The sequence below is a fragment of the Grampus griseus genome, assembly GCF_964374135.1.
Source record: "Grampus griseus genome assembly, chromosome: 5".
NCBI classification, from domain to species: Eukaryota; Metazoa; Chordata; class Mammalia; order Artiodactyla; family Delphinidae; genus Grampus; species Grampus griseus.
This window is the reverse complement of record NC_138998.1, coordinates 37,898,869-37,911,072: the sequence shown is the minus strand read 5'-3', so window position 1 is coordinate 37,911,072 and position 12,204 is coordinate 37,898,869. Positions and strand designations below refer to the sequence as shown.

The following is a 12,204-nucleotide window of genomic DNA, read 5'->3' as shown; positions in this document are numbered from 1 at the left end:
TAGGACCAAACTGAATCCTCTACAGGGCTTAGAGCCAGTTCACTCAGTCCTAACCCAGTGCTTTTCCAGCACTCTGCTACCTTTCCAAACAAAAACAAAAACAAAAACTACTAAGGAAAAGTAATTTTTTTCCTGGGCAGTAATATTCATATGTGCTCACTTAAAAACCAGTATCTATCCAGATCATGGAGAGAAGTCACTAATGATTTCTACTGTACACTCAAGCTTTCAGCATCCGGTTTTTACCACTCAGTGGGCACAAAAGACTTTAAAAATAAACTGAATCCCTCTCACCTTTAAAAAAATAATTGGGATAACTTTCCCAAACAATATATCAATGCACTTTTCTTTCAATTTCGTAAAAATTCAATAAAAACGTACTCAGTGTTTGCAAGGAGAACAAAGCTGAATATTCAGTCAAAAGAGTCAACAAATAAATTATAGTATATGATAAATACCAAGATTGAAGATTGCAATAAATGTCACGCAGTTATGCTAAAATTTCAATTAAAAAAATACTAGTCTATAATAAACCTGAAACACATATAAAGATGTCACATGTTCCTTTTCTAATCTAATTATCTTTACTTATTTGTTTTTTGCAAATATCAAATAGATTTTTTAAAATAAAGTAACCCATTCCTTCCTCTATTGATAACTGTAAAGTTCATCATAAGCCCATTCTTTCATATACTATAATCAAGGTAATCAAAAGTGGAACTAAAACTAAATCTCCACTGACTCCTTAAAATGCAAATTTTATAGTCCTCAAACTTCCCCTATGAATACATTAAATAAAATGCTAATAGTATTAACTTCCAATATTTTGATATTTCTAGCAAAAACCAGATTTATGTGTGTAGATATGTACACTGTATCCAGCACTGAACAAATAAAAAGCTCAAGTTGTAAAATATCATATATAGTACGAGTCTATTTTATAAAAAAACAAAAAGCTAAGTATAATTATATATGTATATGTACATCTGGGAATAGAGCAAGGTACAGTAAGAAGGGTACTAAACTATTAACACTGGATTGGTGGCAGATAGAAGATATATTCATTTTTTTTCTTTATATACCTATCAGTTTTTGACCCATTATAATAAACATGTATTATGTTATAACTTTTAAAAGTATGTAATAATTTTTTTAAAGGGGAGAGGATGTGAGCAAAGGACAAAATTTTCTCACAGCTTACTGTGAGTATATTAGAATTGAGGTATTGTTTTTAGCAATCTGAAGTTACTTATGTAACTAGAACTGATAAGATTTTTTTCTTTTTCTGTAAAATAAATGATACACTTGTAGAAAGTCTATGCTTCTACAAATTTTCACACGCTATTTCAACAGCCGATGAACAGGGAGAAAAATGAAAGAAGTGAAACAGAGAGGTTGTGTGCATTGCTGGAGGTCACACCATAAAATCATGTTCTCCCAGCTCCTCATGCTGTGCTTTTCCTAAAGTAAACAGACTATGTATGTTAAAGTTAAATACAGATGCTATGAATCTGTGATAAATGGTAATGAGTGTGGCCAAAGATACCACTGTGGCAAAGGCATTCTCCATCTTAACTCCTAATGCTTTGATGGAAGAAATAAAAAGAAACCCTGTTACCTCTGCTGCTATTTCTCTCTCTGCAGTTACAGACCTTAGATCCTGAGAAAAGCATGAAATAACTACCAGGTACCTTGTGGGGTCCTATGCAATGAAGCAAAACCTATGGTATCCTGAACTAGAATATAAAAAATATCCGAATACAATATTCAGTTACTCTCATGGTTTTGAGAAGGCCTGACTATCAGACTCTTGAATAATGGGAAGTGGGGGTTATTTAATGCACTTAGAATATTTGGTTTTACTTTATAAAGCTTTAATAAGCACATGTGCATAAAAGTCAGACAATAAATTTTATCTAGGTTAAACATAAATCTGAGACTATTAGTAATATCATGAAAATTACATGACATATTGTCTTTTTTTTTTTTTAAAGCTAACTGGCCACCATTTTCTACCAAGACCACCGTGTCTTAAAAAAGCAACAACAACTGACAGATCTTTCTTTGGAAGAGAGGGGAGGGAGAAAGGGTAGAAAAAAGGCCCAAGTTCCTGCTGTTTGATTGACTAGATAATATTTATTAATCATTTACTGCAGAAGCAAATTTTAATAAACTTGTAACTGATCAAAATGTTTCAGAGAAATGCATCACTGACAAGGTACTGTTTCTGACTGAAATGTGAGCCGGTTCCCAGATTTAGGACTTGTAAACTGCCTAAGAAATCAAGGCAGTAACACGATATTAATATTTAATCCACATTAAAGGTATTTTAATTTGCATACATTCATAGGACACACTTGGTTTTTAAAAGGAAAGAGAGAAAAATTTATAGAATTGATCTTCCAGAAAGAAGAAAAACTTCATGCTGTTTTATCTCACGATCACAGTTTAAGGAAAGTGTCTGTTTTAATATGCACATTTACTCTAAACCTGAAATATATATCAGCTTAGGTAAAAAAAAAAAAAAAAAAAAAAAAATTAAAATGCTGGGAGGAGAGGAATCTATTACACTGAAGTCCCTAAATAGTATATGAGATAATAGTTTTCATCAGTGTTTAATAAATATATAGAGTGTATGAGAAACATCAGTGTATTGTGAGATAACTATGTTCTCAAACTCATTTAGAGAAATGTCAAAAATATTTTTTTGGGAACACAGTGGTGAAACATTAAAATAAGACAGGTATTTTAAAACGTAACAGACAAAGGATGAGTGACTTTAGAATAGGGTTCATAACCTCTGTTTGAGAATAGGGTTCAAAACCTCTGCATGCATCCTCAAAAGTATAACAATAATACATAACCTGTATTTACGCTTGCATTAAATAAAATCTTTAGTCTGTGAACTGAAATACAGCCGTTTTATTTGCGAGTTCTACACAAAATAGCCTAAAACAGAGAGAAAAGGGCTTTTATTAGAATGTAGTATTATTGATGAGCATGTAATAGCAAGAGCCCGCCTACATTTCTGGCAAGCAGCAACTATATTCTACAAACCACTGATGGGCTAAACAAGCTATTAATGACAGTTGCTTTTCAACATTTAAAATGGTCAGACTGTGTTGCCTGACCACAAGGACAAGTAGGTCATCACTCTCAAATGTTATACAATATAAGAAACATAAATGAGACCTCTGTGGGGAGAAAAAACCCACAGGTATGGCTCCAGAGTTCTTTGGCTATTCAACTATTAATAGAAAGCAAATCCCACTTAAAGTTGTAAATACTTGTAACCCATTTTACTAAAAGATTTATCATCACTTATTTAACTTTCCACCTACAGCTGAACAAGGTATTATTAGTCCTAGTGTCCAGCTCCAGCCCTGAAATATACAACTTAATATCCAGAACCCAAATAAAAAAAAAAAATTAGCCCTTTGCTACTCTCACAGAGTAAGATGATGAAATTTTTCACCCTGTATAAACCTGTGGAGTGTCTGTCTCCCTGGGTTTATGAATGCCCAACTAATCATTCATAGGTTGCAGAATCATACTCAATGAGTATATGGGGGAACATCTAGATTTTTCATCAGATTCAGAGGGCCTTGTTCATTGGACACATGTCTTTCAAGTCAATGCCTTTCAATGTACTTTTCTTTCTGGTGGTCACTGGACCAGCAGCATTAGCCTCACTTGGTAGCTTGCTAAATGTAGAATCTCAAGTCCCACTCCAGACCCAGAGTTTAAACAATATCCCCAGGAGGTTCATATGCACATTAAAGATGGTGAAGCACTGACCTAGAACATGTCCCCCCACCCAAACCCACCTCCAGTTATTTGACTTTTCAGAAAAGAGAACAAGGGAAGTTTAGAAATATCATACTGATCAGGATAATTCACTTCATTCCCTGCTGGGCATGGCACAGCAGTCCTTTCAAGCCAGAAACAACCCACAAAACTATTTTGACCTAAAAAAAAATGACAACTTTTCATATAGCTCAACCTAATATATTCAGATCTCAATCCCTCTCCCAAGAGGAAAGGATAGCATTATTTTTATAGATTGCTAATAAAACAATCATAGCTATATTATAATCAAATGGCAAGGTTCTATCTCCTGTACACTTTCATAATTTAACAATAAAAATGCATGTTAATGTCACCTACTTGACTGTATTAAAAACACTCTAAAAAGTAAATCTTTTAACCCCCTATTACATAGTTCAATAAAGGTTACTACTCACTATATTATCCAGAATTTAAAAACATAGGATGGCAGAAAAATATAGAGTCAGCTACCTTTGATATACAGAGAACTTAAGAGTCAATTTTCCACACGCTAGGACATCTTTAATAAAAAAAAGTCAGGCGCAACATCACCATCTAATAACCACCCACCTCCACTCCTTCAACCCTGCTGTGTTAACAGACATACACTGGAGTCACATCAGATGGTCTTTAATTTGTATATGATTCTTCATCAAATAAAAAATACTATTTCCTTAAGTTCATTATAAAATCTAAGCACAACATTATAAGCAATGTTTCCACTCATTTTCTCTAAGCTTAAATAGATATGGACACTGAACTCTGAGATGTTTTGTATTCAATTCTGCTGACCATTCGGCAGGACCCTGTAGGAGGACTCCTGAGGATTCAAGGTCTATTCAACATTGATTTCTGACATTTTTCATTATGAACTTCTCATTTGAGGCAAAATTTTTCAAAGACATGCCACCCTGTGCCACCCCTGATAATGGCTGTAAGTTTAATACATAACTGGAAGTACAAACAAAAATCATCTACAGAAAAACAAAGTGCAACACTAAAATGCCAAAATAGTGAACATACGCCTAGGATTTGGTGTTACCATAGCACCAGCTAGAGGAAAGGGGCTTGAAAAGGAGTGGGACCAGAAGAGGCAGCCTCAGGAAGCTGCTTCTGGGAGAAAATCAGGTAAACAGAATACATGTCAGTGACAAGAAAGAAAGTAGTAAGAAACAAACTGCTAAAGAGAAACAAGACACGTCAACCCCTTCCTCCCTGCCACCCCCATCATCATCTGTTAGAGAAATTACGCTTCGATGTACTGCAGAAGACGGCAACCCTTAAACTAGGAACTCTGTCTACAAAATGTCTAGGATTTCTAAAACGAAGGAAGGGAGGGAGAGAGGGAGGAAGGGAAGGAAGAAAAAGAAAGAAATCAAATCACCCCCATATAAAGCTACTATAAGAAGTAACTAGAAAACGCAAATTAAAACATTTCAGTAGATGAAAATTCTTCTCCTAAAACCAACTACAAAGCACAAGACTCATTTGGACAAATAACAAAAAGAAAACCTAGAATCAGACATTCAAAAAATAAAAACAGAAATGGAAGGAAAAATATTTCAGATATGGAAAATACATTATAAGGTGCACAAAGAAGAATAAATTTGAATGAAAATTTAATAAGAAATACTGAATAAAAGCAGGAAAACAATTCAGAGAATAAAGACAAAGTAAAATATTAAAAAGACTCAGAGAGAAAGGGACTGAAATAGAAGACAAGCAAAGAAAGATTATATATTGGAGTCACTAAAGAAGAAAATAAAACAATGGAACGGACTAATATTTAATTCTATAATCCATGAAAATTATTTCTAGAAATGAGAAAACTTAAGTTTACATATGAAATTGCCCAGAAAAATTAGCCAGAAACAATCAACTTTGAGAATTATCCTAGTAAAAGCAAGATCAATGAAAAAATGGCAATGTCTCAAGGCAAAAAAATCTAATTATTTATAAGGGTAAAAAAAATAAGGCAATGGGCTTCCCTGGTGGCGCAGTGGTTGAGAGTCCGCCTGCTGATGCAGGAGACACGGGTTCGTGACCCGGTCTGGGAAGATCCCACATGCCGCAGAGCGGCTGGGCCCGTGAGCCATGGCCGCTGAGCCTGCGTGTCTGGAGCCTGTGCTCCGCAACGGGAGAGGCCCCAACAGTGAGAGGCCCGTGTACCGCAAAAAAAATAAATAAATAAGGCTGGTACCAGAGACATCAAGAGCAGAATAATATCTCAAGAAAGTCAAGGAAAAAACTGTAAGTGAAGGGTTTTATGTCCAGTCAAGCTGTCATTCAAGTCGCAAGACTCCAGAAAAACAGCTTGGAATGTACAAGATCTTGGAGAATAATGTACATAGGAGCTTTTCCTGAGGAATATACTAGTGGATGAGTTTTATACAAACAGGAGATAAATGGGGAAATATCAGCAAACAAACTGATGGCAAATATTTAATATATTTAATTTTAAAGGTGATTCTAAAACAACGTAAGCGTGGCTGGAAGAATAGTATGCAAACATTTTATATTCTAACAAAGTAGCAAAAAACACAGCAAGAAGAAATGGGAGGAAAAGGAAGAAACGGAAAATACAACAGGAGCATTGTCTATAATGAAGGTAACAGGTGGGAGTCAAAGGATGTCATCTATAAGGTTAAACAGGAACAAGGGGGATTAAAACCATTATAAAAGGTATAAATACAAAGGCAACCACTAGAATAAAAATGCAAACCTTCCTAAGTTTCATCATCATAATTACAATTGCTCTTCAGAGACAATTCTCCATAACATTCTACACATGTTATATCAGCCATCAGCCTTTGTTCAGAACTATCTTTTCAAAGAGGTTTGGTACAGCAAACAGTCTTTGGTATAGCAAAGATGTTCAGTATAGCAAACAGCAAGACAGAGACAGAATCTCCCCCTGGGCCAGAAGGCATGTTTGTTACCTAACTAGGATAATAAAGATAATGTCTTTCTCTTGGGCAAAGTTTGGGCAGATTTTCTAACAGCTCCTTAAAGAACTCCTAAATCTGGAGCCCCTCAGCGATGACACAAACCCACTGGGTATGCAGCATCACCCCATGGGACTTGGGGGTCAAGGGGAACCTATACAGCCATGAAGTACGTGCTACTTTTTGTGCTGTTAGTAAGAAAATGCTTTGTCTCTGACGCAGGGAATCTTGTGTCTTCTGTCAGCATGTATGAAAGTGTAGCAGGCATGCAAGTTGGGCTAAAATCTTAATAAAGGAGACACAGCTAAATAGAGAAAGAAATATAGTAAATATAATGATACACACAGTAATTATGGAGTGATTTACAGGATATACTGATAAGTGAAAACAGCAAAATAGAAAGAAGTATACACAATATGCTTTAAAAAAATTATTTATTTGTTTATTTTTGGCTGTGCTGCATGGCTTGCAGGATCTTAGTTCCCCAACCAGGGTTCAAACCCGGGCCCCTGGGAGTGGAGGCACAGAGTCCTAACCACTGTACCTCCAGGGAATTCCTTACAATATGCTTTTTATAAGAAACAGGAAATAGGAATACATACACATATGCATATACATATATATATACACATAATTTTACAAAAAGCACAGGAAGGATAAACAAGAATTTAATAAAATATGCTACCTACAAGGAATAGAGAATAGCTAGAAAGGAAGGGAGTGACACCTCTCTGACGATACTACTGTGTATCATATTTTGACTTCTGGAAGCACGTTAACATTATAGATATTCAAACATAATTAAATCTACAAGAATGGGAACAAAGGCATCTAAAATTGAATGCAAATGGAAACAAATGAATGCCACTATATTTCAAAGGAATAAACTACACTCAAGGGGAAAAAAAACTACAAATAAATCTTGAAATCTTTTATTTAAGTTTATTTTCAAAATATATAGCTGTACTGGAACTATTTTATGTATATTATATGATTGAGCAAATGGGTAAATGTATTAGTGTTGTTAGCAGTCCAGGTTCTCCCTTTACATAAAGGGAAATACAAATATGAAACGGGGGAGGACAAGGAAGAATTCTGTGGTTTGGATCGAAATTGGAGGTATCAGTATGACTCACACGTTCTTCAAAATATTTATCTACTTACCTACCTACCTCTATTTAACTATCTAATCTAGCACTGAAAGGTCCTAGAAGTAATGAAATCGCAGAGACAATGAGCATATCACATGTCCAGACCTTGATTCCTAAAATACCATTTTCCTCTAAAATGGAATAGGGTAATTTGAAGAAATGGCTGATTCTGGAAGTGGGACAGGGAAGGTATAAGATAAGCCTGAAACATCTTGTTGTGTCAGAAAATGAGGACGTGCTTAGAAAAAAAAAAAGGGAGTATGTTGAAAGGACCCAGAAACCATCTTTAAAGAAGATTCTCTGGACAAATCTGTGACAATCTGAGTGTCAAAATAAATAAGAAAAGTAACTGATAATAACCTAGTCATAAGTCTTTGCTCACAATAAGTAAATAAAATAAGAAAGAAGGATGGGCTTTTCCTTATAGTGGAATGCTGGCTGCTAAATATAGGGGGAGTGGTAGAGCTGGAAAAATCTCAATTTTGCAATCATCAGGCAAGAATCATCAATGGATGTCGGGGCACCAACCTTCAAAAGTTCTGTCTAGAATTTTAAACAGACATGGACTTTATGGGTAGTACACAAGTTTGTGAGAAGAAAAATAAAATGGTATTGGGGAGTAAACTATAAGAAATTTAAGCTAAGAATGATATGCTGGACAGTTCCCAGGAAAAGTTGGCAACATAGAAAAGAATGATAGACTAAAGACTGAATCAAGGGCTTGAGAGAGTGTGACAAATAAATGAATTGGCCCTTGAAGAGGTTTCAGGGAAACAGAGTCCACCTATCTTATTCTTCTCTCCATACACCCACACTTGTTACAGATAACTATATATACCAAGAAGAGCCCATAAACAGAGTACAAAGACAGTGCAACCATATATGTGTTCTTGTGACAAATATACTGCATGCCATTTTTCTTAACTCATTTAAATTTATATGGCTTTCACCCTCTCTAAGAACAATGCTAATTTTCTATGATAATCCAGATAAATTTGAAAAGACAAGAAGGGTACATAAAGAAGAGATTAACTCCAAATGTGTGGGATGTTCTCATTTTAATGTTACACCATATATTTTTTAAAATCAATCTGTTAGAATCTATACTTTAATTATATTTGGTATGCAGCCAATTCAAAGAAGGGGTACGTGTGCTAGAAGACAAGGGTTATAAGTATCTGTTCAGCTGGAAAGTGGAGAGACCAAACCTAAGGAGCCCACAGTTGCTAGACAGACAGGTTTCTTTGTGCTCAACCAATGAATTCTTAAGTTCACTTCCTTCTTAGGCAGTTATAAAGAATATCATTGACTTTACTGAATATTATTAGTGTACAAAGCAATATATATGTGTATATATGTGATAATATGTATTCATGTATTCATATTATTGTTAATAGTTCACAGTCAGTGGGTCAAGTTTACAATATCAAGTTATAGAATTTGAATGACTTAAGTAAAATGCATTAAAATCATCTACTTCCACTACCTGTTGTACTAATCATGGCTCTCTCATCCCTAAAATGCCTTATCTTTGAAATACATTTGATGTATGTGACCCAGATAAAATGAAATATAACTCAGAGTCAAAAATGGAAAAGGTTTTTAAATACTTTTAGCTGAAGAATTCTTTGTTCAGATGAAATTTTATTTTAAAAGGTTAAAAGTATACAAAATAACTAAAAGTGGGAACTATTCTGGCTAAAGTGGGCAGGGGAATTCTGGAGTGCCACCTGTTTTGGGGAGACTTCCTGGCAGCCCAAGGCAGTTAGAAAACCACTGCTGCATAAGATTATAAGTAGAGTATAAATGCATGAAATTGTCACTGAATGTAAGTTCATACTAGTGAGTATTAAAAAAATATGGAATTTAAACAAAAAAAAAGAATCTAACTCATCTACTGATGAATATGAACCAAGTAAATATACAGTCTTTTTATTAAATAGTAATTTACAAGAGAAGTATAAAAGACAGCTCATTTTGGAACTATGTTTTAGCTGTTTTTCCTTGTTATAAGCTGTCAATTGATACTGGCATTAGATATCTTAGATTAATATTTTTATTCTGATGTCCATATGTATGTCCTAAATATCATGTGCCACAATGAAGTGATAAACAGGGATTCAAGAAATAATTTTTAATAATGAGAATAACAATATTATTTAATTACTTCTAATCTGGACAAATATATATACTTCAATTTTTCTAACTAGTTTATTATATTCTGCTTTTAATAATTAAATCTGTAATTTTTAGGATGATTTTATCGTTTTTAAAAAGTCTAGGTTTCCTCAGTTTCCTTTAGCTATTGAAAGAAAAACCAAAAATTCTTTCTAACTCTAAAACTACTATAAATAAAAATGAAGCTGCCTCTTGCTACTGTTTGCTTTGTGGAAGCAGAACAAAAGCACATTAATAGTTAACAAAGCTACAATATGATATACGAATGAAGTCTTGCATTAAAAAAGTACTTAGATTGTATTTACAAAAGAATCTCTATCATTAATTATTCAACGTTTGGATTTGACCAGAAACCAGAGCATGACTTTATAATGCTCTGTTTAAATGAACTACTTAATGTTGTAATGAACACTCAATGTGGTGAGCTCAATGAATTTTGGACCTGGTATAATACAACAGTTCTTCCAATTTTCTGATCAATTGACAGATTTTAATGTTAAGTCAGTTGGAATTTTACTTGTTTTAAAAATGTTTACTTAAACCAAAAATTTTGCATCTCAATTATTTTATATTCTAAAACTGAATGTAGTTTAAACTAATGCATTATTCATAAAGCAAAGACATCAGGAAAAACAAAGCTGTGCACTTCTTTCAAAGCAGTTAAATTGCTAAAACATACCATATTTATGCATGCAATATTTGATTGTGTTTTTCTTAAAACACAAGCTTGTTTTTGTCAGATCAAGATTTGCCAAAAATTCTACACCAAACACTTTTCTTTATAATTAAAGCAATCATCAATCCAAGGATTGTCATCCATTTTATTTCATCTCTACATCAGAAAAAAATGTAATTTAAAAAAAATTTTAATTCCCTTGAAATGATAAGATAAATGAAAATGTAAGTGCCTTCACGTAATAACAGTAAGCTGACCCTTTGGGAAATGGTTGACTTTCTCAATACAAGGTATTCAAAGCTCATTCAAAAGTGTTCATTTAGAATGCAGATATCAAAGATGATGCAAATGTTCAAGAGAAAATTAGAACTTACCAGATGTTCTAATACAGCTTTGATGCTTCCAGATTCCCTAAAATAGAAGAATAAAAGTTTAAAATAGTTGTTAAACCCTTGTCTGCTATAATTTATGTTTACCTCAAAAATATTTTACAAACCCTTATAATTTTTTCATATATCTTTCCTAATGTTCATAATAACTTTGTTTTTAAGGACAAAACAATTTCCTTACGGAACAGATAATTTATTTATATCTAATAGTAGTACTACCGCTAAAATTGATATTCGTCTAGTAGAAAGAATGTTTCAGACTTTTCAAAGTCAGTGGAGAACAAAAAAGAAATCAAATGTGTTATTTTACTATTTGCACACTGTCTTTATTTTACATTAGCTATTTCATTAGAGTTTATGTTTTTTCAATGTTTATTATGAAAATGTTCAAACATACAGATTCTTTCCACAATCTAGAGTCTACAATTGACATTTTACTACATTTGCTTTATCAAATATCCATCCATCAGTAGGTGCATTTTTATATAAAAAATGGCCACAAAAAGAATGTTTGTGAGTACATAGTTAAATAAGTCAATCTTAAGTTTTTTCCTAGCATGAATTTTATCAACTTAGTGCCCACTACAAATCAGAACCTAAGACTATCGTAATATTTAAAAGCAAAAAAATCACCAATGGAAACACAAACATCAAATATCACAATATATTTTAAGTATTTAATTTCTTGCTTTTCACTTTAAAAAAGAGTGCTGATGAAACTAAAAATACAAATAACTGTGCAAGTAGCAAAGGTAATTTAAATACACATTTGGTGAAATATGGCAATAGTGAGATATTTTTCCTGATTTCGGTCAATGCTAATTTATTAGTGACAAATGGACTTTGACTTTTCTCACTCCAACAAGCAGTATTTGAATTCCATCATTAACATCATGCCTTATCTGTTTTAACATAAAATTATACTTCTACCACATTGCAGAAAATAATTATGAAACATCCAACAACAGTACTGCATTCATGATGTTTAATCTTTTCCCCATACCTCTTTCTTTCTCTAAAGGGGCCCCAATTTTATT

General features: G+C 33.4%; 1 protein-coding gene across 3 annotated transcripts in view; it reads right to left on the bottom strand.

The window, feature by feature from the left end:
- The window catches only part of RSRC1 (arginine and serine rich coiled-coil 1), a 445,934-nt gene that overhangs the window by 214,123 nt on the left and 219,607 nt on the right, over nt 1-12,204 (bottom strand). For all 3 annotated transcript variants that reach the window (XM_082655219.1, XM_082655217.1, XM_082655218.1), the window contains exon 5: nt 11,153-11,189. In XM_082655219.1, the coding sequence (XP_082511345.1) occupies nt 11,153-11,189 (37 nt within the window). The remainder of the gene's footprint in view (nt 1-11,152; nt 11,190-12,204) is intronic.